At 46.1% G+C, this 16,869-nt stretch overlaps 1 protein-coding gene across 1 annotated transcript in view; it reads left to right on the top strand.

The window, feature by feature from the left end:
* Nucleotides 1-14,588, top strand: part of LOC130190996 (F-BAR and double SH3 domains protein 2-like) — a 31,056-nt gene extending 16,468 nt beyond the window's left edge. The window contains exons 10-20 of the mRNA XM_056410673.1: nucleotides 1,010-1,105; nucleotides 3,638-3,754; nucleotides 7,334-7,432; nucleotides 8,527-8,679; nucleotides 8,763-8,897; nucleotides 8,975-9,058; nucleotides 9,686-9,848; nucleotides 10,248-10,462; nucleotides 10,916-11,081; nucleotides 11,182-11,246; nucleotides 12,553-14,588. Of these exons, the coding sequence (XP_056266648.1) occupies nucleotides 1,010-1,105; nucleotides 3,638-3,754; nucleotides 7,334-7,432; nucleotides 8,527-8,679; nucleotides 8,763-8,897; nucleotides 8,975-9,058; nucleotides 9,686-9,848; nucleotides 10,248-10,462; nucleotides 10,916-11,081; nucleotides 11,182-11,246; nucleotides 12,553-12,636 (1,377 nt within the window). The 3' untranslated portion in view covers nucleotides 12,637-14,588. The remainder of the gene's footprint in view (nucleotides 1-1,009; nucleotides 1,106-3,637; nucleotides 3,755-7,333; nucleotides 7,433-8,526; nucleotides 8,680-8,762; nucleotides 8,898-8,974; nucleotides 9,059-9,685; nucleotides 9,849-10,247; nucleotides 10,463-10,915; nucleotides 11,082-11,181; nucleotides 11,247-12,552) is intronic.
* The last annotated feature ends 2,281 nt before the right edge of the window (nucleotides 14,589-16,869 follow it).

Here is a 16,869-nt window from a genome sequence, read left to right as displayed (position 1 = left end):
CTCAGCTTTCCTCGCCGGAGCCGCTCTGACATTAGTTCTTCTGCCAGAAGACGGAGGAAGCGTCCGAGAGGGAAGCGTGGCGTCTCCAGCTTCCTGTGAAGCGTGGCGTCTCCAGCTTCCTGTGAAGCGTGGCGTCTCCAGCTTCCTGTGAAGCGTGGCGTCTCCACAGCTTCCTGTGAAGCGTGGCGTCTCCAGCTTCCTGTGAAGCGTGGCGTCTCCACAGCTTCATGTGAAGCGTGGCGTCTCCACAGCTTCATGTGAAGCGTGGCGTCTCCACAGCTTCCTGTGAAGCGTGGCGTCTCCAGCTTCCTGTGAAGCGTGGCGTCTCCAGCTTCCTGTGAAGCGTGGCGTCTCCAGCTTCCTGTGAAGCGTGGCGTCTCCAGCTTCCTGTGAAGCGTGGCGTCTCCACAGCTTCATGTGAAGCGTGGCGTCTCCACAGCTTCATGTGAAGCGTGGCGTCTCCACAGCTTCATGTGAAGCGTGGCGTCTCCACAGCTTCCTGTGAAGCGTGGCGTCTCCAGCTTCCTGTGAAGCGTGGCGTCTCCACAGCTTCCTGTGAAGCGTGGCGTCTCCACAGCTTCCTGTGAAGCGTGGCGTCTCCACAGCTTCCTGTGAAGCGTGGCGTCTCCACAGCTTCCTGTGAAGCGTGGCGTCTCCACAGCTTCCTGTGAAGCGTGGCGTGTGTTTGGTGGACGTCGGTTTGACTCGTTGTGTTTCACTGGATCGATTTCACTCACACAAATCTGGGGAAACTGAACCGGTGAATCTGAGAAGTGGACGAAGCCTTTCCAGATGAAGTTACATGCCGCGTGGGACGCCCCCTGCAGGGCGTTGTCCTTCATTCAGGCTCCGCCCCCATGAAACCAGAGGCCTTCGTCTCTGAAAGAGACTCAATGAGCACAAAGAAACCACAGAAAGGAGGTTTTAAAATGTATTTAATGTGCATAAAGAGTTCAGCTTCACTGGCATGGGGCCTGAACGTGTTTCCTCTTCCCCTCAACACTCACAGGTTCAGCAGGAGTTCCACCAGCAGCAGTTCGTCCTGAAGAACCTCGTGTTCCAGAGAGCGCCCGACTTCTGCTTCCAGCCCATCGACGCCGACACGGTGAGCCCTCTGCTCTGTGGGCCCTCACGGGGGGGGGGGTCAATGGAGGTCAATGGAGGGAGTCAATGGGGGTGGATTCAATGAAAGTGGATTCAATGTATATTTTGGTTGCTTAGAGTTGCATGACGTGTCCGTGCCGTCGTTGGACACCTGAACGTCACGCTCTGGTTTCACAGACGTTGGCTAACTCTAAATATAGCCGCTGAGCCTGAGGGGAACGGATCACCTCCAGCTCCATGGTGCATGGAAAATATGAAATAATAAGAAAATATGAAATAATAAGAAAATATGAAATAATAAGTTTTTGCTCGACAGAAAAACTCTTTCAAGTCGAGATGTTAAAGAACTTTAGTCGTGACCCGGAGGCTGAAGCTTGGTGTTGATGGACGGTTCTGACCGGGGTCACCGGGGGTCACCGGACCTTTCCTCAAGTGAAACATCTGGACACCGGCCCAGTAATTTGAGATGATGAAGAGACGGATATCTTGTGGAAGGTCTTCCTCATTGAAGGTCTCGGCCAACAGGAAACCCTTTAAGGAGCTTCAGCTTCATGGAGCTTCAGCTTCAAGGAGCTTCAGCTTCATGGAGCTTCAGCTGGACCTCCTCGGCTTGTGTTTCAGGATTTCACAGCAGCCCTGTTGGTTTGTGTCTGATTCTCCCGCTGAAATCTTATCAAAGTCTGCTCTCCCAGCTGTGTTGCCCCCAACGTGTGTGTGTGTGTGTGTGTGTGTGTGTGTGTGTGTGTGTGTGTGTGTGTGTGTGTGTGTGTGTGTGTGTGTGTGTGTGTGTGTGTGTGTGTGTGTGTGTGTGTGTGTGTGTGTGTGTGTGTGTGTGTGTGTGTGTGTGTGTGTGTGTTAATTACAGCTTCACACACTTGTTCAGCGAGTCCGTGGCGTCTCGGCTTTCCACCCAAAGTGTGATTTATAGCGTTGAAACCTTAAACATCTGCATAAGTGTCGAGGCAGCGTCTCACTCGGCGCGTGGATCGTCCCGCGGTGTTTGGCTGCACTTGAACGCAGCATCGCGGCCCGTCGCCGGTCAACACTGGACAATTTGTTCAAACTGCAAAATACTGACGTTGTTTTCGTTGGAAGTCAAACAAGCAGCAGCTTGTTCCTCAAGAAAACATTAGTGGTGGAGAGAGAGCCTCCCTCGCTCCCTCCCTCCTTCCCCACCTCCCTCCCAAACCTCTTGCACCAGACAGAGGGATCCGGTAAGGAATAGAGCTGAACTAGGAGGGAGGGGCAGGAGGTGGCCGGGCCCAGTGGACCTCTGTGAAAAGGGGTCATTGTGAGTGCCCCCCCCCCCCCCCCATGCACACACTGCTGTTGTCATGACGAAACCTCCCTCACATTTTAGGGATGTTTGAACCTAAAAAGTCAAATGAAGGACTTCTTGCACATGACCTGTCTAATCAATTTCTAAGACTGTTTTATCACGACTTCTGTTATTAGAGCTTTATTTCTATTTTATTACATTTAAGTGGTTAAATTCTTATTTTTTTTGCTCTGTTATCTCGGTCCACACTCGAGTCATGAGTGGAACACTTCTAACTGCACTGCATGTCAGCTGCTCCCCAATAAAGTGGGAATGATTGAATTGATTAAGGGGGGATGATACATTTTTTAAACTATTTTATTTAATGTATTTAGATCAATTATTCACAAACAGTTCTTCAGAGCCCCCAGGAGGCATTTCTCCAACAGGAGAAGCATGAAGCTTTAACACATGAAGCACAGACTTCTACACAACCAGAGGAGTCGCCCCCTGGTGGTCAGGAGAGAGAAGGCAGCTTTAAGACATGAAGTATAGACTTCTATACAACCAGAGGAGTCGCCCCCTGGTGGTCAGTTGAGAGAAGGCAGCTTTCTTACATGAAGCACATACTTCTATACAACCAGAGGAGTCGCCCTCTGGTGGTCAGGAGAGAGAATGCAGCTCTAACACATGAAGCATAGACTTCTATACAACCAGATGAGTCGCCCCCTGGTGGTCAGGAGAGAGAAGGCAGCTTTAAGATACTTGTAGGAACGTGGAAACGCCCAAATAGAAATCCAATCAATCCGTCTGTGTAAATGTATATTTGTTCTCTCTTCCTCTGATATAGTTGAGAGGCAGCTGGGTTTGGACTTTGTGGTTCAGATGAATGTTTGGAGGAGGAGGAGGAGGAGGAGGAGGAGGAGGAGGAGGAGGAGGAGGAGGAGGAGGAGGGGGTACCACCTAGCAGGCTGCAGAATGAACCTGCATGAGCGCTGGTAAAAGCTCCTGTGTGTATTTCCACCCTGACACAACAACAGGGTGGAACTCACACTGGTGTCTGGCCTCTTGGGAAACCACAAGCACCTCTTAGAGGGGTTCTGGTGGGTCAGAACGTCAAACCAAAGATTTTATTTTGGAAACATTCATTTTACAATGAAGTATTTGTACTTCTATGTGACGGAATTAGCGGGAAATGTATTATCTACGTCTACGTGAGTCTGAGTCCGACTTTGAGCTCTTCTCTGATATTGTATGTGCCGTCTGTGTTTGTAGGTGATGCAGCTGCAGAAGGAGAGTGGAACGTCGGAGGAGCACAGTCTGGACAAGGAGGCGAGGAAGTGGGCGAGCCGCGTGGCCCGGGAGTACAAGAGCGCCATCCACACCCAGCGGGTGAGAGCCGATCACATGGGCACCTCCTTTTATAAAAGATAAGCTCATAGGCCATCTAGGACTCGATGCGGTTCCTCCGTGTCACGGGGAGAAACCCCTTAATGCGGTTCCTCCATGTCACGGGGAGAAACCCCCTCAATGCGGTTCCTCCGTGTCACGGGGAGAAACCCCCTCAATGCGGTTCCTCCGTGTCACGGGGAGAAACCCCTTAATGCGGTTCCTCTGTGTCACGGGGAGAAACCCCCTCAATGCGGTTCCTCTGTGTCACGGGGAGAAACCCCTTAATGCGGTTCCTCCGTGTCACGGGGAGAAACCCCCTAAATGCTGTTCCTCTGTGTCACGGGGAGAAACCCCCTAAATGCTGTTCCTCTGTCACGGGGAGAAACCCCTTAATGCAGTTCCTCCGTGTCACGGGGAGAAACCCCTAAATGCTGTTCCTCTGTGTCACGGGGAGAAACCCCTTAATGCAGTTCCTCTGTGTCACTGGGAGAAACCCCCTAAATGCTGTTCCTCTGTGTCACGGGGAGAAACCCCCTTAATGCTGTTCCTCTGTGTCACGGGGAGAAACCCCCTTAATGCGGTTCCTCCGTGTTACGGGGAGAAACCCCTTAATGCTGTTCCTCCGTGTCACTGGGAGAAACCCCTCAATGCGGTTCCTCTGTGTCACGGGGAGAAACCCCCTCAATGCGGTTCCTCCGTGTTACGGGGAGAAACCCCTTAATGCTGTTCCTCCGTGTCACTGGGAGAAACCCCTAAATGCTGTTCCTCTGTGTCACGGGGAGAAACCCCTTAATGCAGTTCCTCCGTGTCACGGGGAGAAACCCCTAAATGCTGTTCCTCCGTGTCACGGGGAGAAACCCCTTAATGCAGTTCCTCTGTGTCACTGGGAGAAACCCCCTAAATGCTGTTCCTCTGTGTCACGGGGAGAAACCCCCTTAATGCTGTTCCTCTGTGTCACGGGGAGAAACCCCCTTAATGCGGTTCCTCCGTGTTACGGGGAGAAACCCCTTAATGCTGTTCCTCCGTGTCACTGGGAGAAACCCCTCAATGCGGTTCCTCTGTGTCACGGGGAGAAACCCCCTCAATGCGGTTCCTCTGTGTCACGGGGAGAAACCCCCTAAATGCTGTTCCTCCGTGTCAAAGGGAGAAACCCCCTTAATGCGGTTCCTCCGTGTCACGGGGAGAAACCCCTTAATGCGGTTCCTCCGTGTCACGGGGAGAAACCCCTTAATGCGGTTCCTCCGTGTCACGGGGAGAAACCCCTTAATGCGGTTCCTCTGTGTCACGGGGAGAAACCCCCTCAATGCGGTTCCTCCGTGTCACAGGTAGAAACCCCTTAATGCGGTTCCTCCGTGTCACGGGGAGAAACCCCCTCAGTGCGGTTCCTCCGTGTCACGGGGAGAAACCCCTCAATGCGGTTCCTCCGTGTCACGGGGAGAAACCCCTTAATGCGATTCTTCCGTGTCACGGGGAGAAACCCCCTCAATGCGGTTCCTCCGTGTCACGGGGAGAAACCCCTTAATGCGGTTCCTCTGTGTCACGGGGAGAAACCCCCTAAATGCTGTTCCTCTGTGTCACGGGGAGAAACCCCTTAATGCGGTTCCTCCGTGTCACGGGGAGAAACCCCCTAAATGCTGTTCCTCTGTGTCACAGGGAGAAACCCCATAATGCGGTTCCTCCGTGTCACAGGGAGAAACCCCTTAATGCGGTTCCTCCGTGTCACGGGGAGAAACCCCCTCAATGCGGTTCCTCCGTGTCACGGGGAGAAACCCCTTAATGCGGTTCCTCCGTGTCACGGAGAGAAACCCCTCAATGCGGTTCCTCCGTGTCACGGGGAGAAACCCCTCAATGCGGTTCCTCCGTGTCACGGGGAGAAACCCCTCAATGCGATTCCTCCGTGTCACGGGGAGAAACCCCTTAATGCGGTTCCTCCGTGTCACGGGGAGAAACCCCTTAATGCGGTTCCTCCGTGTCACGGGGAGAAACCCCTCAATGCGGTTCCTCCGTGTCACGGGAGAAACCCTCAATGCGGTTCCTCCGTGTCACGGGGAGAAACCCCTCAATGCGGTTCCTCCGTGTCACGGGGAGAAACCCCTCAATGCGGTTCCTCCGTGTCACGGGGAGAAACCCCTCAATGCGGTTCCTCCGTGTCACTGGGAGAAACCCCTTAATGCGGTTCCTCCGTGTCACGGGGAGAAACCCCCTCAGTGCGGTTCCTCCGTGTCACGGGGAGAAACCCCCTCAGTGCGGTTCCTCCGTGTCACGGGGAGAAACCCCTCAATGCGGTTCCTCCGTGTCACGGGGAGAAACCCCTTAATGCGATTCCTCCGTGTCACGGGGAGAAACCCCTCAATGCGGTTCCTCCGTGTCACGGGAGAAACCCTCAATGCGGTTCCTCTGTGTCACGGGAGAAACCCCTAATGCTGTTCCTCTGTGTCACGGGGAGAAACCCCTCAATGCGGTTCCTCCGTGTCACGGGGAGAAACCCCTTAATGCGGTTCCTCCGTGTCACGGGGAGAAACCCCCTCAATGCGGTTCCTCCGTGTCACGGGGAGAAACCCCTTAATGCGGTTCCTCCGTGTCACGGGGAGAAACCCCTCAATGCGGTTCCTCCGTGTCACTGGGAGAAACCCCTCAATGCTGTTCCTCCGTGTCACGGAGAGAAACCCCTCAATGCTGTTCCTCCGTGTCACGGGGAGAAACCCCTTAATTCCTATTTTTTTTTACGACTCTTAAAAAGCTTCTAAATAGTATTTACTGATGTATTTTATGTCGGAGATCAAAACTTTAAAATCTCTCCAGCTCTTGTTGAAACACCTCATTTCATGCACCCAACCACAAACACTTAAAAACAACAATAACAACAACATGGACTAAGGAACCGTAAGAGCAGAGCAATCATTTTCAGGTTTTAGGACTAGTTGTTAACGCAGTGAACAAGTCGACGTCGTCGGGCCGTAAATCCCGTTGATTAATTATGAAAGCGTCGTAACGTTGAGTCATTTCCTCGTGCGCTGCAACAACAACAGATATCGTATCAGTTATCTGAGATAGGAGAAACTATGAAGTGTTTTATTGCGCTACAATAAATAATATTGGGCTTTGAACCAGGAAAGAACCAGTTACTCCACAGATAAGAAAATATAAAACATCAGCAACCTGGAAGAGTTTCCATAGCAACGGTCTGAATTCACTACGGTGCAACTTCAGATGTGAAGAACGTTGGACAGCCGATGTTACTGAAACGAGCACATCTTAAAGTTTTGCAAAGCTTTATGTGTTTCCCATGTGTGAACAGTGTTTAATGACGTCCTGTAGACATACGAGTGATCCGCTTAGAGAGGAACGACGTTTCCAACGGCGGTCAGTTTGATAACGGATCATATAGTCTTCCAGCTAGTGATGACGCAATACAGAGATAACTCCTCTTCATCACCTTTTAACCCCTCTAAGGGTGAAAGTCAACAGGTAAACTGTTTTCATTGAACAGGAAGTGAGTCACTCACTGAGCGCCATCGAATTCAATCAATCGATGTGTTTTATTGTTGTTGTTTTACACATGTTGTTGTTTGTGTTCAGGCTCTGGAGGGACTCGGGACGCCGGAGCCATCGGAGAACAACAACACTGAGCTGGAGACCAAGATGGAGGCGGCCAGGCAGAGCCTACGCCGGGCGGAGGTGTGTGTGTGTGTGTGTGCATGTCTCTGTATGTGTGTGTGTCTCTGTGTGTGTGTGTGCATGTCTCTGTATGTGTGTGTGTCTCTGTGTGTGTGTGTGTGCATGTCTCTGTATGTGTGTGTGTGTGCATGTCTCTGTATGTGTGTGTGTCTCTGTGTGTGTGTGTGCATGTCTCTATGTGTGTGTGTGTGTGTGTGCATGTCTCTGTATGTGTGTGTGTCTGTGTGTGTGTGTGTGTGCATGTCTCTGTATGTGTGTGTGTGCATGTCTCTGTATGTGTGTGTGCATGTCTCTATGTGTGTGTGTGTGTGTGCATGTCTCTGTATGTGTGTGTGTGTGTGTGTGTGTGTGTGCATGTCTCTGTATGTGTGTGTGTGTGTGTGCATGTCTCTGTGTGTGTGTGTGTGTATGCATGTGTGTGTGTGTGTGCATGTCTCTGTATGTGTGTGTGTCTATGTATGTGTGTGTGTGTGCATGTCTCTGTATGTGTGTGTGTGTGTGCATGTCTCTGTATGTGTGTGTGTCTCTGTGTGTGTGTGTGTGTGTGTGTGTGCATGTCTCTGTATGTGTGTGTGTGTGTGTGCATGTCTCTGTATGTGTGCGTGTTTGTGTGTGTGTGTGTGTGCATGTCTCTGTATGTGTGTGTATGTGTGTGTGTGTGTGTGCATGTCTCTATGTGTGTGTGTGTGTGTGTGCATGTCTCTGTATGTGTGCGTGTTTGTGTGTGTGTGTGTGCATGTCTCTGTATGTGTGTGTGTATGTGTGTGTGTGTGTGTGTGTGTGTGCATGTCTCTGGATGTGTGTGTGCATGTCTCTGTATGTGTGTGTGTGTGTGTGTGTGTGCATGTCTGTATGTGTGCGTGTGTGTGTGTGTGTCTGTATGTGTGTGTGTGTGTGTGTCCTGTACTTAGTGGCCCCAGTGCGCCCCCTGCTGGTTACAATGATGAATCAACAAAGTAGTAAATATAAAATGAAACAATTATTTTGTCCAATTAATCGCGAAAATAATCTTGAGATGAATTAATGAAGATCGTCGTTAAACAAGAGGCTCAACATGACAACAACCTTGTTGTTGTTGTTGTTTGTTGTTGCAGACGGTCAAAGTGAAAGCCGAGGCGCGGCTGGACCTGCTGAGGCAGGCAGGCGTTGCCGTGGAGACGTGGCTGAAGAGCGCCATGAACCAGGTGATGGAGGAGCTGGAGAACGAGCGCTGGAACAACCTGGGGACCCACGACACCTCGCTCTCCGTGAGGACCGCCGCTCACGACCTCCACGACCCGTACGGACTTATTAACGAACCAAATCACCGAGCCGCCGGGTCTTTGTTTAGGGGACGGCGGACCTGGAGCGAGAGGACGAGGAGGAGCCGGAGGTCAGCGGGGAGGTGATGGACGACAGCAGCTCCAGCCCCTCCAGCACCTTGAGGAACTACCCGCTCACCTGCAAAGTGCTCTACTCCTACAAGGTACGCACGCGGCCAGAACCTCCAGAACCGTGTGAGCCGTGAACCGTGTTCTGACCCGGCTCCGTGTTTCCCTCCAGGCGTCGCAGCCGGACGAGCTGACCATCGAGGAGCAGGAGGTCCTGGAGGTCATCGACGACGGGGACATGGAGGACTGGGTCAAGGTACTTGGACCGAGGGAACGTTCCCTGACCGAGAGACGGGGAACCTCCAGGGAACTGTGTTCTACACACACAAGAAAGTCTCTGGTCGGGAGATACTACCTTAAAGAAAATACGACCTTAAAGAAGAATAGTACCGTAAAGAAGAATACTACCTTAAATATGAATACTACCTTAAAGAAAAATACCGTAAATATGAATAGTACCTTAAATAAAGATACTACCGTAAATAAGAACTACCGTAAAGAAGAATACTACCTTAAAGAAAAATAGTACCTTGAAGAAGAATACTACCTTAAAGAACAATTATACTGTAAAGAAAAATAGTACCTTAAAGAAGAACACTACCTGAAAGAAGTTTACCACCTTAAAGAAGAAATCTGAAAGAAGAATTATAATGTAAAGAAGAATACTAGCTAAAAGAAAAATACAACCGTAAAGAAAAACACTACCTTAAAGAAGAATACTACCTTAAGGAAGGCCCCCTGTTAGCCTCCGAGAGACGAGTAGTTTCACGATTGTTTGTACGTTCTAAAGCTCGATTAACCAGATGCCTCATTGTGGAGAACCGGGACCGACGCTACCGGGAACTCCTTGTGAGTAACGAGGTTCTCTGTTCCGGTTCTCCAGGCCCGGAGCCGCGGCGGCCAGGTGGGCTACGTGCCGGAGAAGTACCTGCAGCTGCCGTCCTCCAACAGCCTGCTCAGCATGCTGCAGGCGCTGGCCGCGCTGGACGCCCGCTCACACTCCTCCAGCAACTCCACGGAGCCGGAGGGCGACGCGGCGGCTGGCGGTGAGGCTGCTCTGGAATACAGTATTCCCTCTAGGGGGCAACTGGGGTACTGCTAGTCAGGATGTAGACACAGTATTCCCTCTAGGGGGCAACTAGGGTACTGCTAGTCAGGATGTAGACACAGTATACCCTCTAGGGGGCAACTGGGGTACTGCTAGTCAGGATGTAGACACATTATACCCTCTAGGGGGCAACTAGGGTTCTGCTAGTGAGGATTTAGACAATATATATATATACCCTCTAGGGGGCAACTAGGGTACTGCTAGTATGGATGTAGACACAGTATACCCTCTAGGGGGCAACTGGGGTACTGCTAGTGAGGATTTAGACTCAATATACCCTCTAGGGGGCAACTAGGGTAGTATATATATATATAATGTTAAACCTGCCCCCCCTCAGTGGCCTTCGCCAAGGCGCTGTACGACTACGCGGGCCAGACGGAGGGCGAGCTGTCTTTCCCTGAAGGCGCCATCATCCGCGTCCTGAGCCGCGAGACGCGCGAGGACGACGGCTTCTGGGAGGGCGAGTTCAACGGCGTGGTGGGCGTGTTCCCGGCGGTGCTGGTGGAGGAGCTCACCGGAGCCAGCAGCGACAACGGAGACGCAAGCTCACAGGTATGTTTTGATGCTGAGGACAACAACAACAACAAAGACGGTAACCGGGGAGAAACGTGCTTCTCCTACGTGTTTGTTCTGATTTGTTGGAGTACGATTAAAAAATGTTTGGCTTGTGCCTAAGTCCTGACTAGCAGTACCCTAGTTGCCCCCTAGAGGGAATACTGTATCTACATCCTCACTAGCAGTACCCTAGTTGACCTCTAGGCGGTATATTGTGCCTAAGTCCTGACTAGCAGTACCCTAGTTGCCCCCCTAGAGGGAATACTGTATCTACATCCTCACTAGCAGTACCCTAGTTGACCTCTAGGCGGTATATTGTGCCTAAGTCCTGACTAGCAGTACCCTAGTTGACCTCTAGGGGGTATATTGTGCCTAAGTCCTGACTCGCAGTACCCTAGTTGCCCCCTTGGTGGTATCTAGTGTCCTCACTCGTCCTCTTGCTGTGCTCAGTCTCCTCAGACTCCCTTCCAGCCCCTCCACAGCAGCCCCCTGCAGACCCCCACCACGCCCTCCCCTCTGTCCAGCCCCTGCAGCGCCACGGCGTCTCCCATTGGCCGACCGCCCTCCTATCACAACGGACACCACCGGCCGGCGCCGCACAAGAGCCCCTTTCAGAGTAAGAGCCCCTTTCAGAATAAGAGCTCCTGATCTGCGTCTAGACGGGTTGGACGTCTGGGGGTCTGAGGGTTGATGTGTGTCCCCCTTGTGGTCTGCAGGTCCGGTCCAAGGCTCCCCTCAACCCCCCAAGTACCCAGAGACCAGCTCCGGCACCATTCGGCCGGTGAGTCATCAACAACAACAACAACAACAACCCAAAGTTTACATTTTATTGAAAGATGCTCGATTTACAGAAGAATTTTCTTTTGTGAGATACATTAACTTCTATTTTTAATAATATTTTGAGAATGTTTTGTTTTGAATACTGAGAAAAAAAATCTTCTTTTTTTTACATTTTATTCTCATATTATTCAGGTAGTATTTCATGTTCGTTTCACGTATTTACATTTTAATGTTTCGGATATTTTTTTAGGCATTTTATCAAAACAATCTCCACATTGACTATATATATAAATATATACATAGAAACATATACATATATATGTATATATATATATATATACATACATATATAAACATATATATATTATATAAACATAAATATATATAAACATATATATTTATTATATAAACGTATATAAACATATATATACATATATATGTTTGTATAAATATATACAAATATATATATAAACATATATGTATTATACAGGACTGTCTCAGAAAATTAGAATATTGTGATGAAGTTCTTTATTTTCTGTAATGCAATTAAAAAAACAAAAATGTCATGCATTCTGGATTCATTACAAATCAACTGAAATATTGCAAGCCTTTTATTCTTTTAATATTGCTGATTATGGCTTACAGCTTAAGAAAACTCTAAAATCCTATCTCATAAAATTTTAATATTTCCTCAGACCAAGTAAAAAAAAAGATTTATAACAGCTGAGTGTTTGTCAAGGCTCAGGAAACCCTTGCAGGTGTTTCGAGTTAATTAGACAATTCAAGTGATTTGTTTAATACCCTACTAGTATACTTTTTCATGATATTCTAATATTTAGAGATAGGATATTTGAGTTTTCTTAAGCTGTAAGCCATAATCAGCAATAAATCAAAATAAAAGGCTTGCAATATTTCAGTTGATTTGTAATGAATCCAGAATGCATGACATTTTTGTTTTTTTAATTGCATTACAGAAAATAAAGAACTTCATCACAATATTCTAATTTTCTGAGACAGTCCTGTATATATATAATATAAACATATATATATTATATAAACATATCTAAATATATATAAACATATATTATATAAACGTATATATATAATATAAACATAAATATATATTATATAACCATATATTATATAAACATATCTAAATATATATATATATATTGTATAAACATATATATATTATATAAACATATACATTATTTAAACATATATATAATATAAACATATATATATTATATAAAAATATATGTATAAACATATATATAAAATGTTTCACGACCACTGGCTGTCTGCAGGTGCGGGCCGCCCCTCCGCCCCCGAAGCAGCACCCTCGTGGGCAGGTGAAGCGGAGGGAGGAGGTAGAGATCACGCTGGTGTGACGGTGTTCTGCTGGGACTGAACGTTCCCCCAAAGGAACCGAGAGAACCCCCTGAAGGCGCCATGAGGCCCGTTGAGGGTCCGTGTGGAGGAGGAACATCTTCCTCGAACAGACTCCATGTCCTCCTCTTCTGGACCGGAATCACCTTCACCCACAGACTCAGACACCTTGATCACGGCTTCACACCTCCAGGTGTCGCTGTTCACATCCTGATCAGGTGATGGCCGCCCTCACGTCCAATCAGACGCCGTCACGTCTTCACGCCATTCACTCGTTTACTGACGATACATTTCTGGATTCACAAAAAGAGGCTAGCTGTTTCCCCCCGTTTCCAGTCTTTGTGCTAAGCTACGCTAACTGGGCGGAGCTTCATATTTACCGTAAACACCCGACATCGATACGAGTCATTCCCAAAGTCTTTGACTAACCGCTCGGCTCCATTGATCGGACGGCTGATCAATACTTAGTGATTATAGGAAAACATCCTCCGAACTTCAGCCGATCAAGAATGAGGATTCAAACCATACGCAGCTCGCGGCCTAACTTCCTGTCTTCCTCTCCGGTTTCTTCTATGCAAAGACGTCAGACTTTATCGGAGGTCAAAGGTCGCCGAAGGTCGTCGAGGTCACGGAGCCTCGACACCGGACATCTGGTCGTCTCCACACACCCGATCAATAAATAATAAATCAATAACCCCTCGGGGGACGAGGCTGGTCCTCTCCTCCAACACGCAAACAAGGGAAAAGTGGCAATTTGAGTTGAGTGATTGTTGTGGAAGGTTGTGATCACAGCGATGGATCCGTGATCGGTTTATTGATCCCGTTGGCTAACCGCGTTCCTCGTCTTTGCACCGAATGTTCACAAAATCCTAAAAGGGAGAAAAACGTGTAAAATAAAGATCTAGAAAGGTTGTTATGACACTAATGTTATACGATGGAAGCCCATTGACGCCCACGTGGAAGGATAACGCTCAGATCCCGTAAGTTATTAAAATCAGAGACTTTCTGAGAATAAGGATAAACTTTCTGAAAATAATTAAACCAATTCTGAAAATGGAAACAAATTCTAAAAATATTCTGAAATAATAACTATCTCAAAATAATTGACTTTCTGAAAATAATGAGTTGGTGTCTCAGAAATAATGACAAACTTTCTCAAAACATTGAGACTTTCTTGAAATGAAGGGAAACTCAAAATAATGAACTAGTTTGTCCCAAAATATTGAGAAAAGTAAATACAAATAAAAATACAGACTTGATTTCCCGATAATAAATCATTATTCCGAGAAGCAGAGAGAGAGTTATGGCGAAAGGGTCTTTTTTTAAGTGTTCCTCTTCACTGGTGGGGATGGGTTTCCATAGCAACCAGTCAAATGCTGGTGGTGACAGTTTACACTGAAGTATTGTGCAGTTTAAACGCGCCTTTATTTTGAAGGAGGGGAACATCCTGAGCTGCTAGCTGTCAAATAAAGTGAGAAAAAGATGTATACTGTCATAGTGAAGCACTTTCTGATGCCTTGTGGTTCCCTCTCAGTATTGTTGATCCTACGTTGTTCAATATTTGTTGCTTTTGTTTACCTATATATTGGTATGAATACTTTTCTGTTATTTAGCCTTAAATAGCCGTTGAGCGTCTGATTGAAACGCCGATAGTTTACAGAGAAGGAGAGATCTGTACAAATTATAGCTCAGCTTTTTTTAATGTTTCCCTTATGTTGTTAGGATTTAGTGTTTTTGAGAACCTGTTGAGCCGTTTCAGTTGATGTGAGGAAAGAGGAGATGTTGATCTCCTGGAGATCTGATGACATGAACTTATTTTTGAAGTTTGCCCCGTTGTATTAAAGCAGAAACACGTCGAGCTGAGACTAACTCACACATTTCAACATGGAGTGTTTAACTGTATTTATTGTGTACAAATAAATGTGAAATAAAGATAGCTTAAATAATAACAAGACTCTGTCCTCGTGTTTCTATTGTGTCTGTTGGTTTTTAATCAAGCCTCCCAAGAAAAAACCGCGGAAATACCACTTCCGGGTCAGTCACGTGACATAACAATAGCGGCTAAAAATAACTTATTTCCCTCCCCTCACAGACTTCTAGCAACACATTAACAGCTGTTATTTAAATACTAATAACAATACTTCGCCCTCAAAGTTTCTAAATGCACTCAAAGATGAATCCAGAGTTATTTTCTTTCCGTTCATGTGAATGAGAACCAAGCTGCAGCGGGACGGAGGGCAGGGGGCGTGGCTAGAGAACTCCCAGTGCGCATGCTCTGCGGGCCTCGGAATGCGGAAGATCCGGGTCACTTCATCTGAATCGTATACCCGGAAGTCGAACGTCTTTTTGCATCGTGCGCCACTAATTTAGGGAGCAAAACGAGTACATGTAGTGTACTTAAGTACACATTCGAGGTACTTGTACCTGAGTATTTACCTGTTATGCTCCTGTATACTTCTGCTCCACTAGCATACTTCACCTCATTTATCTTTTTTGATGCTTTATTTTTAATTAAGAAACATTTTAAATGCAGTATTTTCAGTGTGTTATTAGTAGAATTATGTGTGTTATGAGTAGAAGTATTAGTGTGGTATTAGTACCATGATTAGTGTGGTATTAGTACCATTATTAGTATGGTATAAGTACCATGATTAGTGTGGTATTAGTACCATGATTAGTGTGGTACTAGTGCAATATTAGTGTGGTATTAGTACATTATTAGTGTGGTATTAGTACCATGATTAGTGTGGTACTAGTGCAATATTAGTGTGGTATTAGTACATTATTAGTGTGGTATTAGTACCATGATCAGTGTGGTATTAGTACCATGATTAGTGTGGTATTAGTACATTATTAGTGTGGTATTAGTACATTATTAGGGCGGTATTAGTACCACACTTAGTGCTGTTTGTCCTGAAGATCAATGAAGATGATCACTGAGATGAGCCAATACACATTCATCCGTGGGTCAGTGAACGCATCTCCGGGAGCAGAAATTAAAACCATGATCTCGTTTGTTTACATTGATTTTTTTAGCTGCAGATTATCATCAAGAGAAAATAATTAAAATCACCCACTTCCTGTCAGAACTTTCAAAGTAAAACACATGTTATTTTGATCAACGTAAAATTCCTGAATAAATCTAAATACATATTTAGGAAACAATTGTTGGTAAAAGTAAACAACAATATATTTGGGTGAAATTATGCTTTGGTGCTTGTTTTTAATTGTGTAAAAAATATAATATTTGTGTGGTGTTCAAAAAAATACCAACAAAGATGAAATTACGCAAACCTAATAAGCCGAATATGTCCAACGTTAAAATAATTAAAGGTGTATTTTTCTTTATTTGTGAAAGGATTGCTACACGTCTGGTTCGGCAGAGACAACTCCCGCGAGCTTGACATAAACTCTCTTTTAGTTTTATGTTGAATTATTAACAGAATTAACAAGATAGAAAAGAGGAAATAAATTAACATGAACGTGAAGATTTAGACATTTTATCAAAATAACTTTATTGTTTAATTTAGTAAATGTTTCTGTTATTTTATCGATTAAAAGCGTTGTGAATAATTCCACTTCATTCTACACTTCCACAGAATTATGTCAAACTATACAGAAATATGTTTTTCGATGAGAAAAAGTTAAAACTGTATTAGTAAAATTATTTAAATGATATGTATGGAGTTGTATTTGTTTTAATTTATGTTTTCTTTTGTCGTCCCATTATTATATTTTATTTTTTTAATTCTTTACCTTTATAAATATAATTAAAACAACAGCATACTCGGAAACACAATTAATCTTTACAATATCTAAAAAACAGACAAATGTGTATTCGGAAATAAGATTTCAGTTTTAAAAAAGTATAAATTGAGAGCGAGATATTTTTAGTGGGGCGACAAAAGGAAAACATCCCGCTCCGCACTGCCCCCTGGTGGCGGCGCAACAGAACACAGGTTACTCCCCCAACGTGAGCGCACAACGTCCCTCTGACCCACAGTGCATTGTTATTAAATCACAATCAAGGTGTGAAACCTGTGCCTTTTATATAATAAATGATATAAATTTTGCTAAATAAAAAAATAAAAAACGTACATTTTGTGTTCAAAATTAAGAAAAAAGCTTTATGTGACAATATAACAAAAATACTATAATAAATATTACTATGATGCAAAGGTTGAAGTTTACAAGCAAGACAGTTGAAGTCTGTCACACTGAAAGATACGTAAAAA

The sequence above is a fragment of the Pseudoliparis swirei genome, chromosome 3, assembly GCF_029220125.1.
Source record: "Pseudoliparis swirei isolate HS2019 ecotype Mariana Trench chromosome 3, NWPU_hadal_v1, whole genome shotgun sequence".
In the NCBI taxonomy this organism is placed as follows: domain Eukaryota; kingdom Metazoa; phylum Chordata; class Actinopteri; order Perciformes; family Liparidae; genus Pseudoliparis; species Pseudoliparis swirei.
This window is presented reverse-complemented; position numbering and strand designations above follow the sequence as displayed.